General features: G+C 49.9%; 2 protein-coding genes across 4 annotated transcripts in view; one reads left to right on the plus strand and one right to left on the minus strand.

The window, feature by feature from the left end:
- The window catches only part of LOC146205442 (putative phosphorylase b kinase regulatory subunit beta), an 86,533-nt gene extending 83,609 nt beyond the window's left edge, over positions 1–2,924 (plus strand). For all 3 annotated transcript variants that reach the window (XM_084590111.1, XM_084590113.1, XM_084590112.1), the window contains 3 exons: positions 365–472; positions 557–631; positions 2,572–2,924. In XM_084590111.1, the coding sequence (XP_084446237.1) occupies positions 365–472; positions 557–631; positions 2,572–2,760 (372 nt within the window). In that variant the 3' untranslated portion in view covers positions 2,761–2,924. The remainder of the gene's footprint in view (positions 1–364; positions 473–556; positions 632–2,571) is intronic.
- Positions 1–26,153, minus strand: part of LOC146205443 (uncharacterized) — a 40,494-nt gene that overhangs the window by 6,072 nt on the left and 8,269 nt on the right. The window contains exon 3 of the mRNA XM_084590121.1: positions 1,506–1,608. Coding sequence (XP_084446247.1) covers positions 1,506–1,608 — 103 coding nt within the window. The remainder of the gene's footprint in view (positions 1–1,505; positions 1,609–26,153) is intronic.

Consider the following 26,153-nt stretch of genomic DNA (forward strand, 5'->3'; position numbering starts at 1 on the left):
GGCCATAGAGAGTGGAAACTGCACCCTGTAACCGGTCTGCAAGTGCAAAAAAAAAAAAAAAAAATGTTTACGTTGAGCTGCAATGAGAGAAACTTGTAGCAGCAGTGTTGGATATAATGCTATTGCATTTCACTCTTTGGGTGACATAAATGTTCCCATAATTTTTATTGAGCACTTGAGAATTTCATGTGGTGATTCATCTTTGCTAATGTCATGCGCATCATTTCAAAGCATTGGCAGAAGTTAGTGTCTCCATCTCTTTGATTATTCTCGTTAAAGCTGAGTGTAATCACTTGGCTATAAATTTTCCTGCGAGTTTAATAGTATTCATTTGACATTTTTTATTTATGCATTTACTTTTCAGCAACCTACGCTCAGTGAATTGACTATATATGATCTAAACTTTGCTCTTCAAGTGGAACTGCTACTAAGCCACATATCCCTGCCCGAATACCGGCATGTTATGATTGAGGTAATGGACTTCTTGAATTTAACTGTATTTTTGCGAAGAGTAAGCCAAAGTTCTCCGAAGTTGACATTTATGCTTTCGTTTCAGCTGCTCATGGTGATTGATGTGATCTTGAAAAGGAATCCAGAGTTTTCGTTCAGTGAAAAAGTTGACTTGGATGTGGTATGTGTGCTTATTTATATGCAAGTGGCACTATATTTATGCTATGCTGTCGTTCCATGCTTTGTGCAGAAAGGCCTTTTAACTCTACTATATGGGTCAGCAGCAAATGCGACACTACAGATTGGTCATTTCAGGGTAGACTTGTTTTTATTGTTTTGTCAGTACAGTAGCTCTGTTTAAGGCAAGCATAATGAGACCTTGTAAACACGTATTGTGTACCAAATGCTGACAGAAATGCCTAAACAGTCAGGTTGTGTAAGCATATAGGTACTTTTTTTTGTCAACCTGGAATAAATGAATGGAGAAATAACCTCACAGGAGCGTAACTAAGTCCTCAAAAAAAGAAAAAAGAAAGGATTTTCATTTTTCAGAGCACTGGCAGTCACCAGTTAAGTTGCTGTGAATTATAACCTCTGTTGCCTCAGTTACTGTCTCGTTACACAGCAGAATATCTGATCAGTGTGTGCTTGAGATTGCTTTGCAGCTTTTAATCTTGAAACAACTGTTGTGTTCCTTATTAGATGTCAGGCACTACTGCTGTTGGCATTATGGTACTTGTTCAATTGTGCAACCCATGTCATGTATGCAGACCTCTGAAATGTGGCTCACGTTGGGCCTGCCCTAGGTCCGTTACTATACCTGTGCTGCTTTAAAGTGAAAGTTGGGAGGAGGGGGGGGGGGGGGGGGGGTCGTGCGGGGGCATGCACAGACATGTATCCATTTACCATGTTTACGTGAATATAACGCTTCTTTTTTTTTTTAGTCGCCTGTTCCAGTTCGCATCTGGTATTATATGTACTAAAATCAAGGCACTGATATAATACGACTTTCTTTCTTTGTTGTTGCTCCTCAAGATAGCTACAGCAACCTTTACCTTTAAGCTTGCGATCTGCTAGGCGAAACCAACTTGTTGACCTTGTGCTTCGCCCTGGACCATGGAGTTTGTCAGTGAACATTGAAAGAAGAGATGCCAGCCGCTGAAAAAGAGAAGGCGCAGAAATAGCCAAGAGTGGTAGCGAAAGGAAAGAAGGGCGCACAGCACAGGAGGGGTAGCATGAAACTCGCAGCAGCAGCGGCATGACGGTGATGGCTGCCTCTGCTTCGTGGTAGGCTGCATGCGTTAATGTGCCAGGAAATTTTCTACAATCGTGGATAGTTGCGCGCATTTGGGAGATGTTCTTTCTCGAAAATAATATTGTGTATCGATTGCTTCGGTATTTTCGAGCGCCATCTTTGTTTTTCTTTTCGAGCTCTCAGGTGTAGTTGACATTCACAGGTTGAGATTGCATTATAATTGCACATCTTTTCTTGAGGTCTCGAATTCTTCTTGCATTGTGTTATACAAGTTTCAGTTACGCAGTTCAGTTAAATATGAAGTGCTTCTGCTTTCTCCTGTGGTCAGTATTATTATTGATTCCCAAAGTTTTGTGGAGGCTGATAGTAAACTAGTTGTCTCATGTTACCACCTGTAATGACAACTTTTACATCTGCAACAACCCAAAGACATCTAGTCTGAAACAAACTGTCATTGTTAAGCTCTTTGTAGCAACAGTTATAGCAGACAACTGAAAAGAACACGACATGGAGTTACAAAGTGGTACAGTCATTTATTGCGTTCTTTATTCTGATTGGACCAGCGTAGCTGTAGTTTTCACTGTAGCTTTGTTCCCATGCCCTTATAAGATGGTATTAGTCACTTTACTGGAGTCAAGAGTGTGTGTGTAAAGCAGCAGAAAAAGTCTTGAACATACCACCAAACAGCTCCCTTGCAGCTGTAATTAATTTCACTGTCATTCCTTAACTGATCAGTATGTTTAAAAAATAGCAGTAAAGATAGGATTGTGCAGGTTTATTTTCCAGCACTTATAATTCAAAAGCTTTATGTGGCATGTCTGCTGTGCAAGCAATTGGAACTAACCACTAAACTTTGTTGTGTCCAGCTGATTGAAGATGCTTGTAAGATATTCAAGAGCGAGCAGCACCCCCAGGACTCTGACGCGAAGAATATGACTTCCTTCTATGACTCTCCATCATCTGTTACTTCGTGCTACCTCTCGCGTGGTATTATGACACGCCTCCTGACTTCTGGCTTGGAAAACCTAAGCACAGAAGAGTGCTGTATATCTTAATGACCCTTGCACAATTGTATCCCAAAGGCTTTTATTTCTTATATAGCCACTCTTGGGGCAGCCTGGCTCTGCTACCCAATCTAGTCCACAATGCAGCCTGGTGTGTTGAACTTGTTGATGTAGTGGTCAAATATGCTGTTAAAATATACTGCTCTCCCTGCTTTCTTGTGTTTGTTTTTCTTGTAGCTAGTTGTTTGTGCCGCAGTGGCAGTATATGGAAGGGACTACCTAATATTTGGCCCTAGTTGGCTGCCAACTGAGATTGCGTTGTTTTCCTGCAGAGGACTGTATGTATCTCCATTAGTAGGAAGTTACGGAGCCTGTAAGAAGAAGCTTGAGTGGTGTATACGGGTAAATTTTACTTTGGTTATTTGCGTTCCAGAAAGTGAGGTGAGCTGCTGCATAGTGGCCTTATATGCTTAGGTCGGCAGCAAATCTCTCAAAACTTCTCTTCACCTGCATGATTTTGCCTAGTATGTATACCTTCTCCTGGTGCTCTCTCTTAATGCTGTGAGCTTTATATTACTCATTCTACAATACCTCCCAGGTAGAGCATTAACTCTTTTCTCACAGTGGGACAAATTCATTTTTGTTGTATTTTATTATTCAAATGAAAATTATGCATTAGTCACGTTAACACTTTCATTTCCACGTCTATTTCCATCGATAGCCCGCTATCGATGGTTTACGATTTGAATTTTCTTGCTTTCATAGCGCTCTTTGACAAGTGGCATCATCCAGTGAGAAATAGAGGAACCCTACTTTCAGTTTGGCTTTTGGTTTTATTTTTTTTTTGATGGAGGCGAAACGAAGTGGCATTCGTGTGCTGTGCGATGTCAGTGCACGTTAAAGATCTCCAGGTGGTCGAAATTACTCCGGAGCCCTGCACTACAGCACCCCTTTCTCTCTTTCCACTTTCACTCCCACCTTCCTCCCTTCCTTTACGGCGAGGTTCAGGCGTCCACAGGACAGGTGTGACAGATACTGTGCCTTTCCTTTCCTGTGAACCAATTATTATTATTTATTTTTTCTGCTGTGCCACGCCCGTCCAGATGATCTCCGGAATCAGGTGACCGGCACTTCTTGTTTACATCATGGCGGTGACGTCGCGCGCTCCTGCTGCACGGAAACAGCGCGTTTCCGCAGAAGTTGACACATCGGAGAGCTCGTTTTTGAATGCAAACAGTAGCAGTCATGACTCTGAAGGTGAATTCAGCTCTTCAGACTTTAGCACTGACAGTGAAGCTACGTAAACCAACCCGGAACCTCGACAGCCATGCCTCGATAAGTTTCGCTTTTGCCCCCGAAAAGTTTCGCTTTTGCTGCGCGCTGATCAGAAGAGATCACTGTTCTGAAGATCACAACTGTTATCTGCAGGGTGACAATGTCCTTTGGCAATATTACTTGCCGCCTGCAGCGCAGGGAGTCGTGTTTTCTGCTAGAGGACAGCCAGGGGTCGACCTCGGCGTGGTCGAGCCCGACTACTGTTTTCTTTCCTAACTCAGCGAATGCTGTACACAGAAAGCTAGAATTTGCTGCAATGTTACATTGGTCCTTGTTTTTTATTTTTTTTTTTGTGTGTCAAGAACCTTTGATGCTTTTGTGAGTTTTGTTTTTTAACCAATTTTTTGCTGATAGTATTTTTTATCACTTACTCAATAAATATGTTGATTGTCATTAATACCATTGTAAAGAGGAATCCTCCTCTATAATTTGATACTAGACACTCCAGTACCAAGCAAGTTTTGGTAAAGAAAAAAATAATAATGACACCTGAAAACCACCCCGTTTCCGGCAGACAGGAAAGTGTTCACATGCATCACATCAGAATGAAGCTAAGTAATAGTGCAATTTTTGCTGTGGATTGCAAACAAAAATCTGTTATGAACGTCACATTTTATAGGATCCTGGCAAATACATCATTACATTTGGTTTTAGTTCGTTTATGGGGTCTAACGTCCCAAAGCAACTTGGGTTGTGAGATAAGCCGTAGTGGAAGGCTCTGGAAATTTGACCACCTGAGGTTCTTTAACGTGCATTGACATCACGCAGCACACAGACGCCTTGCGTTTCACCTCCATCGAAAAGCAGCCATCGTGGCCGGGATTCGATCCCGCATCCTTGGGCACAGCAGTCAAGTGCTCCGCATGGCAAGGCACATCATTACATTTATTGCAAGGGAAAGAATATTTTCAGAATCTGAAATATACCAAAATGTATTCCATAAAGAACCTGAAAGCATTAATGCTCTGGCTTACCAACACTTTTGATACAAAAAAGAAAGTTTTTGCTGCAGCATGGAGGAGGGCTCTTTCTTGCAAGTGACATTACAATTCCTTTTTAATGTGTAAGCATTAAATGGGCATGTTTTCAAGGTCTTGTCACCAGAAGTTTGTTGGCAGGATTACATTGGAACAAAACAAATGATAAGAAAATGAATGGTTTCACTAGATAAAGAAAAAATTATGCCAGGGAAGAAATTTGGTGCATGCAGAGTAATTAGCTATTTAGAGCCAATTAAGCCAATAAGACTGGTATGTTTTCAAGGTCATGTCACGACGTTTTTCAGCAGGGTTATGTTCGAAGAAAACAAATTATAAGAAAGTGAATAGTTACACTAGATGGAGGATAAAAAAAATCACGCAGGGGAAAAATTTTGGTGCATGTAGAATAATTAGTTAATTAATTAAATTAGAGCCAATTAAATCAGATGTCAAAATAGCCAAGGGGGGTCACGCTACTGACGCACACTACTGACTGCCACAAAAGCAAGCTTCTACATGCATGTCGTGTGGTGTCACATAAAGTGGTATTTTTAGAGAGTATGCTGATGAATATGTCTAATTAGAAAAGTTCAAATTATGGAAGTAGTAATTAGGCAAGTAAAGTGCATCTTTATGCTTCTTATGCTCTTGATGTGGCATAGTGGCGGCAGCCAGTGGAATCTGATATACACTGCTGCCCTAACAAGTGACGACCACACAAAATAAAGTTAATTTGCGGAACCTGTGTCTGGGTAGAATGCTCCTTTGTGGCTTCAGCCTTCTTTATTTTGAAGTGGCTTTCGCTGTACGTCTTCTTTCAATTCCTCAATGCGGAAACAAGCCAGATGACCACTACCACATCATACCTTTAAGGTGACGCTGAAGAGTAATTTTTTTTTATATTGCACTATATTGGATATATCAGGAATGAGCTGTATATTTATTCCCACATTCCAGATGGCGTAAATGTATTTCTAAGTGACAGACATTTAATCAGAATATGTAATTTTAATACACGAAAAATTTGGAAGTACAATAGTTTATTGAATACAGCAGGAGATATGCAAATGCCATGAAAGAAAAAATAATGTAAAGTGTATCAGGTGCCCCAAATGTTTTGAACCAGGGTGACTAAAAGCTCTGCTTATTGATGGGTGGGCAGACTAACTTCATTGTCCAACAGATACAGGGAGGGCTTTAGCCTTCCCAGGGGATGGCTATAGAAATTCTTAGATCCTGGCAGTGTCTTTGGCCAGTCAGACGACCTGTATTTGAGTCCCTGAGTCAGAGCGGAGTAGTGAGGTCTCCCATTATTCTAGTGCCCCGATATTATGGCCTTCAGGTGGTGCCTATGGGCATCCCCATGCTATGTGTAAAATAGTTTCACTTCAGTAATGTATTGAGTTAACAAATAAAACCTTAACTGACCAGAGCTCACATGCCACTGAAATGAGACTTTTATTTTTTTTTATTTAAATTATGGCCTTGCAAGTTTGAAAGTGGTCCAGTTAGTTTGAAATAATGTTTAATATTTGTAGGTCATCAGTGAGCCATGCGTAATGAGCGTGGTAAGGAAAAACTTGAGCAGAATAGCTATTAATCCAGTTGCAGTTACCTTAGACACAGCAGTTGAGTGCACTAACCATTGAACCACTGTGGCTGGACGCACAGTGGTTAAGCATACGACTGCTGTACCCAAGGATACAGGATCAAATTCTGGCCGTGGTGCTCGTGTACGGTGCGATGTCTGTGCATGTTAAAGAACCTCAGGTGGTCGAAATGTTCGGAGCCCTCTACTACGATGTCTCTAATAGCTGAGTTGCTTTGAGACGCTAAAACCCCATAAACCGCACCAAAACCAAACATTTCGCTTGAACATTGACCACCTTTGCATCTTTGAGCTTGATTTCTTCATTGCTTTTTATTCCGCTGCTGGAAGGTAAAAGTGGTTACTGATGCTATCATTACAACAAACTGCGCCAAACCAAAGCAGCTGCACCATCCTGATAAAAATTGGGAAGATTGAAACATATGCACTGCTCTGTAATTCAGTGGTGCTCCGTTGAAGCCCATTCATTGGTCCGTTGAAGTTTCAGCACTCATTTCGAGCTGCTGCCATTTTATCTACCATTTAAAAATGCGAGCAGCGCACACACTGAAATGGAGGCTGATGGGGGACCTCAGGCCAGCTGATTATGCCGAGTGGCCAGCTGATTATGCCTAAGGTGAGCAAACCATTTGAAAACTGCATTTAATTATAAAAACTAATATGGGAATGTAAGCAACGCTCAAATTGGTGATATCTTCTTATAGGGCACACTGCATATGCAAGGATATCGTCATGCTACGCGTGGCAGCAACGTGTAGGCGGCATTCCACTTGGTTTCAATTCAATTCATTTATTTTTTCAGAGCAGTTACAAAGCAACTCATGCTATACAACCAAATTTTTGAACCACAGCAGTCTCTCGTTAAGTTCGTATAAGGAACCTCGGGCAGTGCATGGCCAACAGCAAAATTTGCTGCTAGGCGTGATGTGCCTATCCAAAGGAGCGCAATTGTGTGGATATGCTGTTTGCACTTTGCAGTTTGTTTCGGTTCTGCTGCTTGCGCAACATGATGTCCCGGGTGCTCTGCTGGGTTTTTTTAGAAATTGAGGACTGGGGCAGGGTAATTAGCACAAGTTTTGTGTTCATTCCTATCAGAATTGCTACATCCAGCACAAGTGCCTGATTAAGACTGGCCTGCAGCTCAGAGGGATCATGAAGACAAGTGTACATAAAATGTGATAGAACTTTTGTTGACATAAATGAAAAATTGAAGCATGGTTTTAATAGAAAAGAGGCTTAACAAATCTTATGCTTTGCACAGAAAAGTGGAGCTGTACACATGAGCACATTTGCACTACAGTAAATGCGCAACTACTCAGACTTACAAATTTTACTTTAGGGTAATTCAAACAAATATCTAATACCCCATTCAAGCGTACAAGAAGTGCACTTATGGGGAGTGCACTTGGCAGCTTGAAAGACACATGTTGGAGGCCCGACTGGCACTCTTAAGCTATCGCAGGCGAACCGTCGATGCAGTTTTCTGGTCTGCCAGCGTGCGTCAGTGGCGGCTGTCGGCGACGCATCGGTTAGCCCAGCTCAGCTGCGCCCCTTCATGCTCTGATTGGTATGTCAAACGTCTTTTTTGAAGCAAAAGCTTCACTACAGTAGGTAGCTCGAGCCATGGGGTATGCACGGTTTTCACCTTAAGAGAGATTTAGAGGTCAAACTTCTGTGTTAAGCCTGTAGTCGCCATGTGACGGGCATAGTCACGTAGGCCACCAAGTGTCCCTTGAACACTGTCAATATCATGAGATTTTGAGGTCAAACTTCTGTGAAGCCTGTTGATGGGCATAATCACATATGCCATCAAGTGGCCCATGACCTCGGTCAAGGTCACGTGATTTAGAGGTCAAGCTTCTGTGTTAAGCCTGTAAGCCTGGACTTTGGGTCAGTCACGTAGGCTACTAAGTGGCCCATGACCACTGTCAAGGTCACAAGATTTAGAGGTCAAACGTTTATGTTAAGCCTGGTCGTCATGTAACTTTGGGGCGTAGTCACGTAGGCCACCAAGTGGCCCGTGACCACAGTCAAGGTCACGAGATTTAGAGGTCAAATGTCTGTGTTAAGCATAGGGATCGCAATGTGACTGGGTCGTAATACCGTAGGCCACCAAGTCGCCCGTGACCACTGTGAAGGTCAAGGTCACGTGAGGTGAAGTAGAGGGACGCTACGTATATAAATAGGAGCTCCCGGGCTCCTGTCTGGATTACAACTGCGCGAGATGACCCTGCCGCACTAGCGCGTCAGAATGCGAAGGCACGTCGGAATGAGGCCCTGAAAAGGTGGCATCCCAAAGAGACTGATGAACTGGCTTTACGTTTGGTTAAATGCACAATGTGCTTAATCCAAGCTTGGCAATGGGCATAAAGCCATGTTCATGAAGATTTCGCCTCCCTCCAGGGTTAACCAAAGTTAAACCACCAGCTAATTTTTCTTTTTCTCGGGCACAATCTAGTCTTTGCCAAAAGTGTAGAGCCCAAGGGGTCTGCTTCTGAGCCACTTGGCGCGGCTTGTAATGCATTTGCAGTGGCCCGAATCTTGATAAGTTTCTTTTTTCTCCAACCCTCTCCAGAGAAGCACCTTCACTAATGCTAATTCAGCGGCACTACAACAGCTGAGAAGCAGACCCCCTGGGTTCTACACTTCCAAAGGCTGTATGTTCCTCTCGCTCCTTTTGCCGAGAATGCGCGCTCACAAGTTGATAGTTGCGTGGTCATGGCCGGACTCGAGCGGCGGCCGTAGTGTGGTGAAGCCATATCGTCCCATGGACACCATCGCTTAAAGGAAGCTATTTTTGAGCACTAGGCTAGGTAGTGCAGGCCTTTGCGTGACACTAAATTTGACTTTCAAGGAGCAGGAGGACGAACTTGCTATGTCGTTTAGGTGTCCACAGAAAATATGTTAGATATTGTGCATTTCCCTTCCTATAGGGACCGGACAGCTGAACGGGTGGCGCCGCCTCTCGGCGCATCGCTCAATCGCCGGAATGCGCCGGCCGGAATTGCCAGCGCATTGGAGGGTACTATATGTTGTTGGTTTGTGTGGAAATTGGAAATCCTAAGGTTTAGATGACGTGCGTGAATATATCCTCAAGAGAACAGAAAGTTGGGCTAGTTGTGTGAATATGTCCAGTGAAATGAAGTCTGGCCGAACAAGGCTGGCAAAACGTGGTGCGTTGTTGGCTCCACTGGCAGTGACGCAAACTCGTCGGACGTTTTTAAGTCGATTCATTTCTACAGGTTTCCACAGAAGCATGAGTGGCGGGTGACCTAAGCATGGTTCTTTGAAAGGCAAAGGCACGAATCTACGTATTTGGTTACTGTGTGGTCATGGAAAGTGCTGAATTTTTAAAATTCCGCTTGCTACCGGATGCTCTGTGCCTTCTGTTCCCCAGGAGTGACGGCACGAGAGTCTTGGAGCCGAAGCCGCACTCCTTTATCTGTAGTCACTTTATTGACAATTGGAAATCGAAGTAACCCAACAGCGTAAGTTACAACGCTAGCATTTCCCCGCCTGTGTACAAGAAAACCCCAGCTCGGAAAAAGAAAAGGCAGCTCCACCATCGTCGTTCGGGCTGCGTTACGATCTTCAGTGATGGGCAGAGACAATGTTTGTGCGGATACTTTCGCTGACATAGTCAAAGATAATTTACTTTTTTCTCTTAACAGAAAGAGCAGATAGGAGACATGAACAGTTCCTATTACCATGATCTTGTCATTTTTCCTCTTTTCGTTTGTGAACCAATGAAAATGCGCTGAGAGCTCTGCGTTGATACTCTTAGAATTTGTTAACATTTGTTAGGGGCATGTCCATTTCGCCTAATAAAATCACTCATTTCACAGCTCAATCAATACCGCATGGTCACAAAATCTGTTATCGGCTTCATATAAAAGTCGAACAAGAAAAGAAATACAATTTAATTTGTAGAAACGAGCATAAACATAGCATTTTTTTTTTATTTCGAAGGCCGTGTAGCAGTTTTTTGTTTTTGCATTCACCTTGCACCTGACACGGCTTTACGTATTTTCTCAGCAGCGTCCATTTCCTGGCCTGCCTAAATACATGTGTTTCTCATCGGCTTTTTAGTGAACGTGAGATTTCCTGATTGTGGCGTAGTATGACAAGACCGTTTTACCTCACTCAGAAATTGCTTCTATGGACAATCTAAACAGATTTAGCAGCATTCCGGCAAGCTGCAGTGACAAAGTTGCAAAAGGAATGGCTTTCAGTTATCCGGATTCCTTTACGTGCAAATAGAAAACTACATGCATGGTCGTGTCCCGAGGTCAGCTAGGTATCGGCCCCTCAAGTTCGTGGTACACTGAGAAAGTAGACCACCTTAGCGAACGAGCCATCGGAGGGATTCATTTAACAATAGAACGCTCTCTTACTTGTCGGTGGCATATCTTACAACACATTACAATGTGTTTTTTTTCGATCGTATTTAACAGTTTGACAGTATTGGACTATTGCCTTCAGATGTTCAAGGCAGGTGCGGTCAATCGCATTGAACTTCCTGCGCTGAGAGAACGCTAGCAGGAAATTTAATTTAATTTTTCTTTTCACAACCTCCGCAGCATGTCGGGAGAAAGGCATGCATAGTATAATATTTTCTAAGTCAATTATATGTAGCAGCTCCGACGTGTTCAACAAGAGCATTGCCGTATATGTAAAAATGATGCTGAGGTGGTATTACTCATTTGGTTTCTATTATGATTAAGTTTGATGGTCTCAAGGCCGGGTTCAGTGAGCTATTGTAGCGTAATTGTGCAGGAAGTCCTGGAAGTATATGTGTGTTTGCTAATCCAACCATAAATAGGATCCTACTTCTGTCTTGCTTGTTTATTTTTCTCCTTTTACAGCTCTCGTTGCAAGGTTGAAACTGGAATGTCATTTGCTATTATTCTACTCTGAATCGTTTGAGCCTAGCTATTACCAAAAAAGACAGGCGCAGCATCTTTTTCATTTTACATGAACGCTGACCATTACAACTACCACCACTTCGGCGCCATGGCTACACGGCTCGGCGGTATTTGATCTTCAGGCAGATTTCGACTAGATATAAGATAGACGCGCAGTGCAGGCGCAATTCCCGTCTTCGAAGTCGCCTTAACAAGTGCCTGACGAAGGTGTTCCTAGCGCATGGTGAAATCACGCGCGCAGCATTTTCGAGTATATAACAGAAATACCATGCGCCGGGCGGTTTCAAAAAAAAAAAAAACGCACGCCCTGCCGAGAACGGCCCTTTTCTTTTTCAAGATTTCCCCGTCAAAAAATACTCCTTGCAATTACTCAAAGCAGCTCAAAGCTCTCAAAGCTACACCGCAAAACGACGGGTAGGGACAGGCTCAAAAACGCCTCGCAGAACGGAAACGACTGCGCCGCTCAGCTGCCTCGGCATTCCGCTGTTTCGGCACTCCGCCGCGGGCGGCGCTGTTCCACCGAGGCGACGGTGGCGCCATACAACGGGCGCCCGGTCCCTATACACCAATGACAATGTCAGTGTGGGCTAGCCATTGACCTTCAAGGAGTCACAGGACAGTGTGGCTATATAATGTGCCTTCCTTTCCCCAAAATATCGACTGCTTTAAGTGTAACCTTGTGCACCACCTTGGTGTCGCACCAAAAGTTCGACATGGCCTTTGGACGTGACCTTTGGTTTTTCAAACTTGGAGCTGAGAGAGGGGAAGGGGTGGAGCACGTGATCACATGGGTGACGTCATGTCGCGCCATCGCCGATGGAAACAGCCATGACGTCACTCGATAGGTATGAGAACAAGGTGCAACTGGGCCTCGACTCACAGCCAGCCATGGACGCCGGTGGCGGTGATGCTGCGCTTAGCGTGTTGTAGCAATGTCAGATCGGGCTACGAAGGAGTTCTACCAAGCGTAACCATGCTGTGAAGCTTTCGTGGAATATGTTTAACTATGCTAAACCTCTGCTAATTTTTCTAGCCATTCATTGCCTTGACCTTCACATTCTTTTGAATTTTTTTAGTTCCCATGTGGTCCAAAAAATTGCTGCAGCTAAGACCAGCTTTGCCAGGGAAATCTTTGTTATGTTTGGTCATGCTGTGTTGCTAAGCCGTTAGACTTGTATAGATAACCATTTGCAAGTTTACAGATCAGGAGCTCTATTAAGCCGGGCCAGACATGGTTTGCTGTGGTTAACTCATACATGGCTCTCTGTGAACGTCAAGGAAACAGGCAGCCCAAGCACTGGTTTCAGCGCGCGACTTCTCCAGGGTGTTCTGTGAACCTCAAGGATGGTCTAGACGGCACGAAGATGCCGAGGTCATTGAAAGTGGAGGTCAGGTGGCGAGATAGGCAGTGGTGGAGGAAAAGAATAGGCAGGGGGCTAGTGGCAATGTGTCAGGCATTGTTGTATATTAGTGGAATATGTAGTGGTACGAATAAAGTTTGCCAGGTGTGAAGAAGCAGCAGCAGGTGTGCGAAGTAGAAGCGAGGCAGCTGCGAAGAAGCACGGTGGGCTCCTCGCGCCGCACCTGAGGTCAAATAGCGGCGCCGATGACCTTGGCTGGGCAAGACCAGTAAAACTTTCGCTTGTGGGGATTCACAATCCCCTACCCCCATTATAACGGCAGCGCGTAATTGCAACACGAGTTGCTGTTAAGGAGGTTGGCGGAGGCGAGGACACACTGGCCACCCCCCACCGCCTCCCAGTCTCCCGCGGCGGCGCTACCGCGGGCTTCCCTCTTTCCTCCTGGCGTCACCCGGAGACCTCTCCCCGGTCCGAGTCGAGGAGCGCGTCTGTCTTGGTCTGTGGCAACTCTCTCGGGGCTCTTCGGCGGTTGAGCTGAGCGCGCACGCGCGCTGTTCATGAATTTCGCCAGGGAGACCGCCGTCATCGAGAATCGCCCGGTCCTCGTACGCACCTACAGCAACGGGCTGTGAGCGCGAAGCTACGCCAGGCGAGCAGAACACTCTTCTCACCTCCTTGCGTGTGCTTCCCATTTTGGTGGGTTTTTATTTCAGTGTTGATTTGCCGTGTACAACTGTTCAGGCAAATTAGTCAGGAATATATGGGGGTTACTCTCGAAATAATGCGCCACGGGGGGCTAGACGCTACAGTCACCTTCTAACCCCGGCGTGCCAGCCCTAGCAGACAGCTGTGACCCCCAACCCGCTGTGCGAGAAGTCGCCACTGCGGCGGGTTCGGGCCAGAAGGAACAAATACCGAGTTAGTACTGTACGCTAACAGGCTTTACTATGCTCGTGTACATGGCATGGAGTACATGGAGCTGAGAACTGCCGAAGAGCCCCGTGAGAGTTGCGACGGTTGTGACAGACGCGCTCCTCGACTCGGACCGGGGAGAGGTCTCCGAGTGACGCCGGGAGGAAAGAGGGAAGCCCGCGGCAGCGTCGGGAGGCGGGGGGGGGGGGGGGGCGGAGGCTGTACCCTCTCCTTCGCCACCTCCTTACAGCGCGTGTAAATCGCATTGTAATAGAGGTTGGATGGAATATAGGAGCGTTCCCTTTGAAATGGGGTGGTAGCAGTAGCTATCGTGCTCATTTTTCTCCTTAGATCTTAATTATTGATTTAGATTGGTTAACTAAACCATCATTCTATTTATTAAATTTTTGTTTCTACATTACTAACATTATGTCACTTCTCTGCTTTTAAGCCACCAAGCTTCCAGTCGTTTTTTGCTAGTTTCCACCGCCGGTTTATTCACCCCCCCGGCCACTGGTATCTCTAAACCCCAGAGCTTCAGGAACAGTGATTGCGCCTGCATGCATCAACTTCCGGATGGATACCAATACATTCGAGTATAGTGCCTAGATATTCTAGGCACTAATTCGAGTATAGTATGGTCAATTGTTTCACTGGAGTTACCACATACAGCACATGCGTCATCTCCATGAGTCAGAGGTTGATGATGATGATAGTGTTAGCTAGTCCCTTTGTAACGGGTGGACACTAGATTGGTGTCCCAGCTAATAACCCCCCCACACACACACACACAATTGTCTAAAGAGACAACTAAGAAGGTCACACGCAGCACTTCACCTGGACACACCCCACAACCGCGCCTACCCTCACCACACACTCACACCCCCACACCCGGCCCAAACTTCATCACAGTTGGCGAACTGCACTCCACCATTCGGCGAGCCTCCGGCGGCGCCTTCCACTGTTGCGGGTGGGGTTGAGGGGAAACCGAGCGATGATGATGATGATGATATATCGGTCGTGCCCTTTTGCACGGGTGGACGTCGGGCTAACCGAGTCCGACCAAAATGAAAAATTAAAGTACAACACCAAGAAAACAGTATGTGCGGTGCTAGCGGTGCTCCGGGCACCATCAGTCAAAACCACGCACCACGGCCCACCACTCAGCCAGGCAGCGCCAACATGTGAAGTTTGCCGCCCCCCTCCTCTCCTGCGCTCTCCATCGTCGTTCGACCCTCTCATTGGCCGAGCGCCGTCACGTGCGCGCGCTTTTTTTTTTTTTTTTGCTGGGCGTACAGCTTCCTCCTTTCCAGCGGGGCGGGCGGCGCGCGCGCGGCACATATCGCCGTGTGTTTTGCTGCCACGCGGACTGCTACTAAATCGTTCCCGCTGGCTATTTAATTTTTTTTTCAAGCATGTTGCGCTCTTTGGCCGGCGGCTGATAGAAGCATGGTGGTGAAGGCGAGTTCAACCAACGCAGACATCGCGTGCAAATGGTGTCACGCACTGACAGTTGAAAACGGAACCGTTTCAGCGCAAAATATAAAAAAAAAACTGCTACCACGCTTGTCAAGTTTCACGGTAGCTTACAATTCAGTCCAACCTGCAAAGAAACCACACAGACTGCAGCTTCCGCAGCCTAGTTAATTTTTTTTTCAAGCATGTTGCGCACTTTTGTCAACGGCTGACGGACTCAAGGAGGTGAAGGCGAGTTAAATCGACGCCAAAATCGTGTACGTATGGTGACACACCATGGCAGCTGAACACGGCACCGTCTCAACGCCAAATATAAAAAAAAAATAACTGCTACCTCCCTCCCCAAGTTTACCGGTAGCTCACAAGTCAATCAAAGCTGCAAAGACTCCACACAGACTGCAGGTTCCGCCGCCTATAGTTAATTTGATCTGCAGCTGAACTTGAAAATACATGGAAGACAGCTGCTGCCACAAGTTTACCGGCAGCTCGCAGTCCAGTCAACGCTGCGAAGAAACCATACACAGACTGTTCCAAAATTGTTCCTGTCCGCCGCCTAGTTACAAATTTTATAAAGCATGCCGCTGAGTGGCCAAATGTGACGAACTACGGACACACGGAGATGACGGCGAGTTGAACCAACGCCGAAGTCGTGTATATGTGGTGTATGACACTCACAGCTGAAACTATTCTGGCGGGAAATCCCTGTCAACATTCGGTAATTATGTTTCAGCAGTGAGTAATATTTTAACCTGAACACATTGCGACAAAATGCAAGGCTCTGGTGAGACCCGGCGCACGGCCGCCTCGATCGGCGCGCGCGCGGCGCTGATCGAGACGGCTGTGAAGGGCGCCCGCTCCGGAGAGCGCGCGCTAGTCGCGCACCCCGTAGGTGGAGCCACGGTCGAAATGCGAGAGGAGGAGCGGCGCCGCCGGAGGAGGAGAGAGGAGATGGCGCTACTTTTAGTTTATTGAGGGGTTTTAGCTACTGCTAAAGTCCCTTGATAATTTGAAAGTAGCGACTTTCCGTGAACTATGCCGCCGCGCCGCGCACCCTCACCGATCCTCCTCTCTCACCTCTCCCATCGGACGGTGATTGGCTCCGCGGGCGGTCTCCGGGAAAAGCGCGCTAAAGTTCGCTCTTTTTGTGTTTTCATTTTTCGTCGGCGCCATTTTTTAGGCAGCCGCCGCTGCTACGACCGAGCTCCCTGACATTGCGCGCTTGCACTTTGCGTTATTCGCGCTCCTTTAGTGCAGCACTATGCTCAGTTTCTGCGCATTTCAGTGCACAAGCCGGCGTGAAAAAGGCTTTGTTCTTTTCGCGATTCCGAGCGGCAAGAAAGACACCGTTAGAAAAAAAAGTGGCTGCACAACATCGGCCGCAAGAACTTTACGCCGACGAATAGTGCCCATCTCTGCGAGGTACTGTGTATTTCTCCAAGCGACTGTGTATACCGAAACTGCATGCAAGCGCATCACATATCTGGCAATCTCACTTAATTCACTGATCATTTTGCGTCGTTATGCGTGCTATTGTTTTCACTTCATGGTTCCACTCAACGTGCTATAATAGCGACGGCTGATGCATACAATGCGCATACATTCGCATACACTCGCTTTAATTTCTGAACCTAGGTCTCGCTTTTCAACGATAACGCGAGACCTAGGTCCAGCAATTCTTTGTAACATCTTTTTAAGCGGGTTGAAAAAAGGAATAGAATGTGGGCGGAAAATGCCTAAGTGTGCCAAACTTTGGGGGTGGCCTACTTAAATTTGGAAGCCAACACTGAATTTCCCATAGTCAAACTATGTTCGACTCCAATTTTGATCAGATTCGGAATGAATTATTATATTTCAGGATCCAGGTGGGCTAGATTTTGGTGTGGCACACCTAAATTTGGATGTCACCATTAAATTCGCCATATTCAAATTAGGTTGGACCCCAATGTTGATCAAATATGGACGACGTCAAATATGTGGGCTCCAGAGAGACAAATTTTGGGGATAGCCCACCTAATTTTGGAGGTCACCATTGAATTCGTCATACTAAAATTAGGCTTGACTCCAGTTGTGATGAAATTCGGACAAGGTCAAATTTCGGTGGTCGAGAAGGTCAAATTTTGGGGTGTGGACACTTTCTTTGGATGGCGGGAAACCGGTGTGCGGATCTTTGACTCTCGGTTTCGGCTCTACATCACCTCAAGGTCGCCGACAGCAGTAGCTAAAGGCGTTTCATGCCCAATAGAAAAAGGTTCATATTCGTTTTCAAGCCGCCGCGAAAATTCTTCACTACAAAAACGATTAAGCCGTTGCATGTGCACTGTGTTGTGCCAAACTCCGACTGAACCTTAATAGAAAATTCTAGGACGGCTATCAAAGCAAATGTCCCAGCTTGTTCCCAGTAACCATCCCACTACTAAAACTCCACTCGTGAGCAACTTCATAAACTGTGCTTTCGCGAAAATTAGTTCGAGGTGAATCTACATTTAACTAAACAATAGTATGCTGAAAATATTCTGGAATGTCTCAAATATATTGTAAATATTAAGCTTCATACACCATGCCGGGTTGACACAGACGGTATTGAAAAGTCAAAAGGAATGTGAGATGTATGCAGCAAGTGGGTTTGTTCGGACCGCAAGCTCTCGTAATATGCACTTTCATTGCGCGTACGAGACGCTAATTTATGTGGCTCGTGGTAGTCAAGCGTGTCGCATGTCTTACTCGTGTTTTCATTCAATAACAGACCGTATGTACCAGCCAACTTCCCGGACGACGAGCGAGCGATGCCCAAAAAAGCGTGCCGTGTGCAGCGGGCGCAGCCGGCGGGCGAGGACATTCGAGGAGGAAAACGCCGGAGTGGAGGAGAGTGTCGCTACTTTCAAATTATTGAGGGGTTTTAGCTACTGCTAGGGTGCCTCGATGCGCGCCCGCTCTCCGCTAGCGGGCGCGCATCGAGGCACCCTAGCTACTGCTGCCGGTTTAACCTGTCCAAACCCGAGAGCTTCTGAAAGCGTAGCGCCCTCTAGAGGCGGTGTCTCGAGTCCGCGACAATGGAGGACGAGGTGCTCCACTGTTTCTCCCGCCGTCCCACACACCCGACATTTCGTGCACGACACTGCTGTCTCGAAGCGGCTGCGGTACTGCAGCGTACGGAGAGCCCCAGCCCGGGCCTCGAACAGGAGGCTGCTAGCACCGCTGTTCTCATATAGCGGCACAGGCGCGATGTCTGTCTTGTGCAGGTGGTAGAAGAAGAGAGTGGACTTCTCCATATTTGCAGCCCACACCTCCCGCTCAATGTGCTGCACACGATCTCGCACTTCAGCCGTCCACTTCGTCACGGTGTCGGCCACAATTCGATCCAGAAAAATGCTGCAGTCCTTTTCTATCGCGTAGAGGCGACGTGTCCATGCCGTGCGGACGCATGTTGCTGCCAGGTATTCAAACACACGGCGGGCCCACCGGTCTCGGGGCAAGAACCGCAGGCGGCCAAGGTAGACCAACTTGCTCTTGGCCTCCCGGGCTTTGAAGGTCGACCACCCCAGGTCGCCTTGAATGGCCTCGTTCGCCACCTGGCCATGGCATCCGAGCGCGGTGCGGCCCACATCTCGCTGTCGCCGCTCCAACCAGTCCCGCGTCACCGCCGAGGGGCACACCACCGCGTTGGCGAATGTAAGGCCCGGCACATGCACCAGCTTCCACAGATTTCGGACCATGATGTAGCGGTTGTATCCCCAGAGGCAGCGGCGGCGAAGTATGGACTGCGCCTTAAGAGCGGCCTGTCGTAGGTGCGCCTCGTGGAGGTCGTACAAGCCCGCTCCTGTGCTTAGCCATACTCCGAGGTATTTAAATGCCCTGCACACCGGGATACTCTCTCCGCCCAGTGTGAGATCCGCCTCTTCCGCATCTCCTCCCGCCAGCCAAACGACGGCAGACTTCCGGCTGCTGAACCTCAGGCCGAGGTGCTTGATTTCGGCGGAGCAGACGTCCAACAGAGCTTGCATGTCCGCCTGCGATTCCGCCGTTAGCACCAGGTCATCTGCGAATGCCAGGCCCGGCAACCGGTGGTCCTCGTCACAGCCGCTGGTCGAGTACGGCAAGCGGAAGCCAATGTGTGCCTGCAGCAGGGCCCGCTCAATGCTCGTGGCATACAAAATGTATAGGAGTGGGGAGAGGGGACATCCTTGGCGTAGGCCCTTTGCTACGGTGATGGGAGCCGATACTGCGTCGCCGAAGTGCACGACGATTTCATTTTTGTCGTAGAGGCGACGAATGGTGCGCAGCAACTCTTCGGGCATCCCCAGCTCCGACAGGCGTTTGAACAGGGCAGCATGTGGAACATTATCATATGCCTGCTCCACGTCAAGGAAGCAGCACAGCAAAGAGCGCCCCTCCCTTCTAGCAATGTCGGCACAATGAGTGAGGACGAAAAGGTTATCCAACCGGCGGCCCGGGCGGAAGCCGTTCTGAAGTTCGGTGAGGATACCGGCTGCCTCGGCCCACCCACTTAGCCACTCCTTCATGACACGCACGAACAGCCGGTACATGACACTCGTGGCAGTGATTGGGCGGTACGATCGAAGACTGGCCGCGTCCCCTCCTCGCTTGTGTATGAGGGTGACTCTTCTGTGACGCCAGTCTTCAGGCACCGGAGCCCCCTGAATTATGCCCGTAAAGAGGCCAGCCAGTTGTCCTCTGGCCTCCGGTCCAAGGCCTTTTATCAGGCCAGCGGTGAACCCGTCAGGACCTGAGGAGGAACGGGCACTCAGGCGAGAGATGGCTCGGCCGATCGTGCGTTCTGAGACGACCCATCGTGGTGGTTGTCTGTCCGGTTCTGTCTCTTCATGAGAAACTTCAAGGTCCTGGTCTGTGGAGATAGGCGGATCCTCATCACCTGGTCTCCCATACAAGTGAGTGAAATGCAAGGTGAGGTGCTCTCTGACCTTGGTGACCGGCAAACCAGTTTCCGAGTCTCTTAGTGCGGGTGGTTTTGGAGCACTTCTGTCCAGCTAGTTGACATATCGCCAGAACCTCTGGGCCGCAGACTGCCCTTCCGCCCTGATAGACTCCATGAGTTTGCGGTTGTGCTCTGCAATTCTGGCTTGTACGAGCCGTTGCATGTCATGTTTGCGGTTGAGGTAGTGTTGCCATGCAACCATACATGACTTAGCATCGCCGTACTTACGGGCCCTGCGATGATCACGGTTGGCCTCGCGACGTGCCCGCCATGCATTCTCAACCTCAGCATCCCACCATGATTCTTGGGTTTCCGCGAAGGCCTTGCATCCCGTACCATGTGGCTGTCCATGATGGTTCGCAAGGCTGATAAGAAGTCCTGATACGATGCGGCTGCTCGTCGAACTGGGCTGTTCTCAAATTCTTCCGCAACCGTCTCGATGGCTTTGCTTGGCAGGAACACACCGACTTTCATTCCACGAGGAAGGCGAATGCCACTTGACCAGGAGTGGCTAAACACGAGTCTCAACCTATTGTGATCACTCCCAAGGCTATGCATTCCATCCTCGTCGATGTCCATCGTCCGGAGAATGGCACTGAGACGACCGGACACCAACGCATAGGCGATGGAAGTAGCACTACCACGTGCACAACATGTGCTCTGCCCTATACAACGAGAGTCCAGGTTCACAATTACCAGGTGGAGAGCCTCAGAGAGCTGCAGCAATAGTTGCCCTGTGTGCCCATCCAGTTCCTCGAGGTGTCCGTTAAAGTCACCAATCACGACAACCTCTCTTTACTTAGCCCACCTAGCTGAGTCCTGGCACACACACTGCACCAACTGGGCATTTGCACAATCTCTGGGTTTGTCAACAGAGAGGTACAATACACACAGTGCTACTGGCACCCCCAACAGATCACCCAGCACCCACAGGTGGTCGCTGCACTCTTGCTCCGGTGATGGCACCTGCCACTGCAACTCTCGGCGCCACAGTAATCCGACACCCCCACCTCTGCGTCCTTGCCCCCGTCTATTGCCGCCAGCCCAGCACCACTCTGGGTGGATGGGGGGCTCTTCCAGCTCCCGAAGGTGCGTTTCTGCTACTGCATACACAGAGAATTTTTCAGCGTCCAGTGCACGGTATAACTCCGCCCACTTCTGCGCGCGGCGAGCTCCATGTAGGTTTAGGAACCCCACTATAAAATGCTCCTGCCGTTTACGCCTTCTGGTGCGACGGGAACGGCAATAGCGCCTGTGGGAGTGTGGCGCCCTCTATGGCCGGCATAGAGAGACGAGGGCAGCGCAAGGCTAAATGCTCCACCGATTCGTCCTCAGTGCCGCACACCCTGCATAGAGTACACGACACAGCAGGATCGAAACGGCGCCGGTAGAGCAAAGTCCGCAAGGCACCAGCCCGTGCCTCGAAAAGGAGGCCGCTGCCTATGCTGTTGTCGTAGAATCGCACCGGACCGATGCTCTGCTTGTGCTCCCGGTACAGCGCCAACGTGGACTTGGCTTCCATAATCCCTGGCCCACCTGACACCCTCAGCCTCCCCGACTCGCAGCCGCACTTCAGCAGCCCATTTGGATGGAGAGTCAGCCGCCGTAGGGTGGGTGAAAAAGTCAAACTTCTCAAGTTGGTAAACTCACCTGGCCCAGTCCGTCCGGATGCAAGTGGCAGCCAAATACTCGAACACGCGCCTCGCCCAATGCTCCCGTGGCAAGAAGAGCAGTCGGCCGCGAAAGGCCAACTTGCTGGCCGCCTCCCGTGCCTCGAAGGTGGACCAGCCTACGTCGCCCTGGATGGCCTCAATGGCAACCTGGCCATGGCAGCCAAGGGTAATGCGCCCAACCTCATGTTGTCGCCTCTCAAGCCATCCGCGCGTAACAGCCGACAGGCAAACCACAGAGTTGGCGAACGACAGTGACGGCACGTGCACCAACTTCCAAAGGTCGCGCACCATGAAATAACGGCTGCAGCCCCACAGGCACCGGCGGCGGAGGATGCACTGAGCCCGGAGAGCACTCTGGCGTAGCACCGCTTCGTGCACAGAGTACATGTCCGCCCCATCGGAGAGGTGTATTCCGAGGTATTTATACGCTGTGCAGGTAGTCAGGTGGTGCCCGCTCAGCGTGATCTCGTCCTCGCCCGCGCGCTCACCAGCCAGCCGGACAACCGCCGATTTCTTAGTGCTGAACCGCAGCCCCAGCACGGAGATTTTAGCGTGGCAGATATCGACGAGCCGCTGAAGATCCCTCGCCGATTCTGCCATCACGACCAGGTCGTCGGCGAAAGCAAGTCCTGGCAGTCGGCAGCCCTCGTCGACTCCGCTTGTGCTGAGCCGCAGGCGAAATCCCAGGCTTGATGCAATCAGGGCCCGCTCCACGCTTGACACATACACCAGGTACAAGAGCGGCGACAGTGGGCAGCCCTGCCGAAGGCCTTTCGTCACCACTATGCGCTCTGAATGCACATCACCAAAGCACAGTGATGTAGTTCCGCCTGTAGAGGCGCCGGATGGTCAACACGAGTGTCCTTGGGAGACCGCGATATAGCAGGCACGCAAACAAGGCCTCATGGGGCACGTTGTCATACGCTTTCTCGACGTCCATGAAGCAGCACAACAACGAGCGCCCCTCCTTCCGCGCGATGCCTGCGCACTGCGTGATGACAAATAAGTTGTCATCTAACCAGCGGCCTGGCCGGAAGCCATTCTGCAGCTCGGTGAGCACACCGCGAGCCTCCACCCAGCCACTGAGCCACTCCTTCAGAACCCTGGCAAAGAGTCGGTACACGACACTGGTGACTGTAATCGGGCGGAAGTCCGGCAGGTTTCCCGTCACTTCTCTATTGTTTGGAATGAGAACGACTCGCCCCCGCCGCCATTCATCCGGGATTGGTGCTCCCTTGATAACAGCTGTCAAGAGGCCAGCGAGCTGTCCTCTTGACTCCGGGCCGAGGCTCTTCACCAAACTAGCCGGCACCTCATCAGGTCCCGGAGCTGTACGAGCACTTATGCGAGTGAGGGCGCGCTCCATGGTCTTGCTGGAGATCTCCCACCGCGGCTCCATCTCTTCCGGAGTCCCCTCATCCATCGGCGAGGTTACGGTCTCCTCTTCGGGCTCCTCACATGCCACCGTCTGTCCATACAAGGTGGCATAGTATGCCGTCAGGTACTCTTGCTGATTTTCAGCTGGCTGCCCTGTCTTCGCATCGATGATGGGGGGCAGCGGGGGATCCCGCCGGTCCATTGAACGCACATAGCCCCAAAATTTCTGCGCTGCCGTCCTGCCCTCCTCGCGCAGGGACCTCATGAGCCGAAGGTTGTGCTCTGCGAGTTTCGCCTGCACCAGTGTTTGCACCTTGTGCTTTAGGTGCAAGTAGTCTGCCCAAGCGGCCGCTATCACATCCGAAACACCTTCCTTAAGGGTCATCCGGTGGTTGCAATTTGCCGCACGCCGCTCCCGCCACGCCACTTCCACCTCTCGGTCCCACCACGGATTCCTCCTCCTACGAGGACGTGAGCTTTCACGAACCATGTGGTCCAGAATTGTTGCATGTAGCGCAGACATGTACTGGTCGTAGGTTCGCGCCTCCATTCTCCCGAGGGACGCCTCGAACTCGTCGACCACTCGCTCAGTCGCCTGGCATAGAAGGTACGCGCCAGACCGATGGGGGGTACGCAAGCTGGTTCCATCTTTCTTGCGGTAGCTGCCAAAGACGAGTCGTAACCGGTTGTGGTCGCTTCCGAAGCTGAAAAGACCCCCCTCGTCGACTGCTATCTCCCGCAGTGCAAGCATAAGGCTGGACGAAACCAACACGTAGTCAATAGTTGTTGAACTACCACGCGCACACCATGCTGTCTGCCCCTCACATCGTGGCTCAAGGTTGGCGACCGTCAGGTCGAACTCCTCAGCCAGCTGCAGGAGAAGTTGCCCATTAGCGTCTGTGCGGCCGTCCAGCTCGCTAAGGTGGCCATTGAAGTCGCCGAGGATTATTACTTGCCTGCTGGTGACTAGGCGACGCACATCCCGGCGCACACAGTCCATCAACTGTAAATTCTCGGCTAGATGTTGCGGAGACAAGTAGAGCACGCACACTACAGTGGGATGCCCCATCACTTTACCATCCACCCACAAGTGTTCCCTACAGCCTTCTTCTACACGTTTCCATTGGAGATCCCGTCGCCACAATACTCCGACCCCGCTTCCTTTACGACTGTGGGCATCCCTGTTGCACCCCGACCAGCACCACTCGGCATCGATGGGTGGTTCTTCCAGGTCTCTTAGGTGCGTTTCCACCACCCCATACACCGAAAACCGCTCCATGTCCAAAGCGCGGTACAGCTCGGCCCATTTCTGCTCCCGCCGAGCGCCCTGTAGGTTCAGGAAGCCCACCGAAAAACACAGCTGCTCCTTTCTCCGCCGGTGGACGCGAGCCCGCCCGCGGCCTGCTACTGCACTGGTCGGGGCACCTGTAGCGCCATGTGGCGACTGACCATCTCGGCCACCATATGGTAGAGGTCGCGGCCTATTCCGGCGTCCATTTGGTGGGCTTGGGACCCGGACTGCTGGGCGAGCGTCGGATAATACTGGTTCTGCAGCACACTCTGTGTCGGCCCAGGTCCATAAAACCGAGGATCGGGCCACACTGGGATTGGCGGAAAAGGTAGCTGGGGTGCAGGTGGTGTCAGATATGCTGGTCCGTCCCGATTGGTGGGCTGGACCTAGGGCACCCGTCCCTGAGTGCACAACTGCGGTGGTGAGGTCACCTTTCCGAGAGCCAGGGGAGTGCTCCCCTCTCCGAGGGCCCCCGTTGTCATCTGCCCGTGCGCGCACAGGCTTTCGGTGCTCATGCCAGCATGTTCTGCAAGACCAGAAACGGGTATTTGCTTGCTCTGCGCCGTGGTCTGGTGCCCCTGTAGGCGATGCTTCGTGCGGGTTTTCCGTGCCCCGCTCTCTCCGCCTAAAAAACGCTGCGCAAGCTCCACCAATTTGCTCGCCACTTGTCGGGCTGCTTCAGCACGGTAATGCAGACCATCCCTCGCCAATCCTCGGTCTCCTTGCAATCCTGCGGCCTCCACGAATGTGGCGCCTATAGATGTACACAACGTTTTCAGCTCGGCATTGAGCCGGGCAACGCGCGGCCTTGGGTCGACATCCCCAGCACACACCACTGGAAGGGCACAGATGACCAAATTCGGCGCATACGGGAACACATCGTCACGAATAGAACTGCACACCACCTCCGGCTCCACACCCTGTAGTATGTCGAACACTCCAACGTGAAGCACCACCAGGGAATCGCGCAGCCGCCCGTGGCTCTGATAACGACGCAGCAAACACTGCGCATCGTGCACCGTCGCCCGTCGGATGTAGCGCCATTTCACGCAATCTCGAGTGCCCAGCTGGCGGCGAAGGGCTCGCGCCAGGCGTGGGACGTTTGTGTCCCCGATGACACAGATTTCCCGTGAAGTCGGGCCAGGGCGTCCCCCGCCCCCGTACGGGGCACCTTCTGACCAGCACACCTGCCTTCGTTCAAGGTGTTGTCCCTCCGTTTACTTCGGGGCCTGGGCTGCTGGCCGGCAGATGATCTCGTGGCGTCTGGTAGACCACCGCCGCTCGCCGCTGGAGTGATGCCACCCGGAGCAACGATATTCTGCCCGCTTTCTCCAGCCTTCATCTTTCTGCCGTCTGGCCCAGTGCCAGCTGCGTGCAATTTCGAGCGCGGGGTGGTCTGCTGCGACGTCGGGCATGCATCAGTTTGGGTGCTCAGTGTCCTTGCCTGGGCGTTGTTCTCCGGACTTCCCGCTGTGCACAAAAGGCTATTATTTAGCATGTCAACAGCTGTCGACTGGTAGTCGCTCGCCGCTTGCTCCTGCTGGATGTGCT

Source organism: Amblyomma maculatum, chromosome 1 (assembly GCF_055883805.1).
Source record: "Amblyomma maculatum isolate TAMU_Amacu chromosome 1, ASM5588380v1, whole genome shotgun sequence".
Classification (NCBI taxonomy): domain Eukaryota; kingdom Metazoa; phylum Arthropoda; class Arachnida; order Ixodida; family Ixodidae; genus Amblyomma; species Amblyomma maculatum.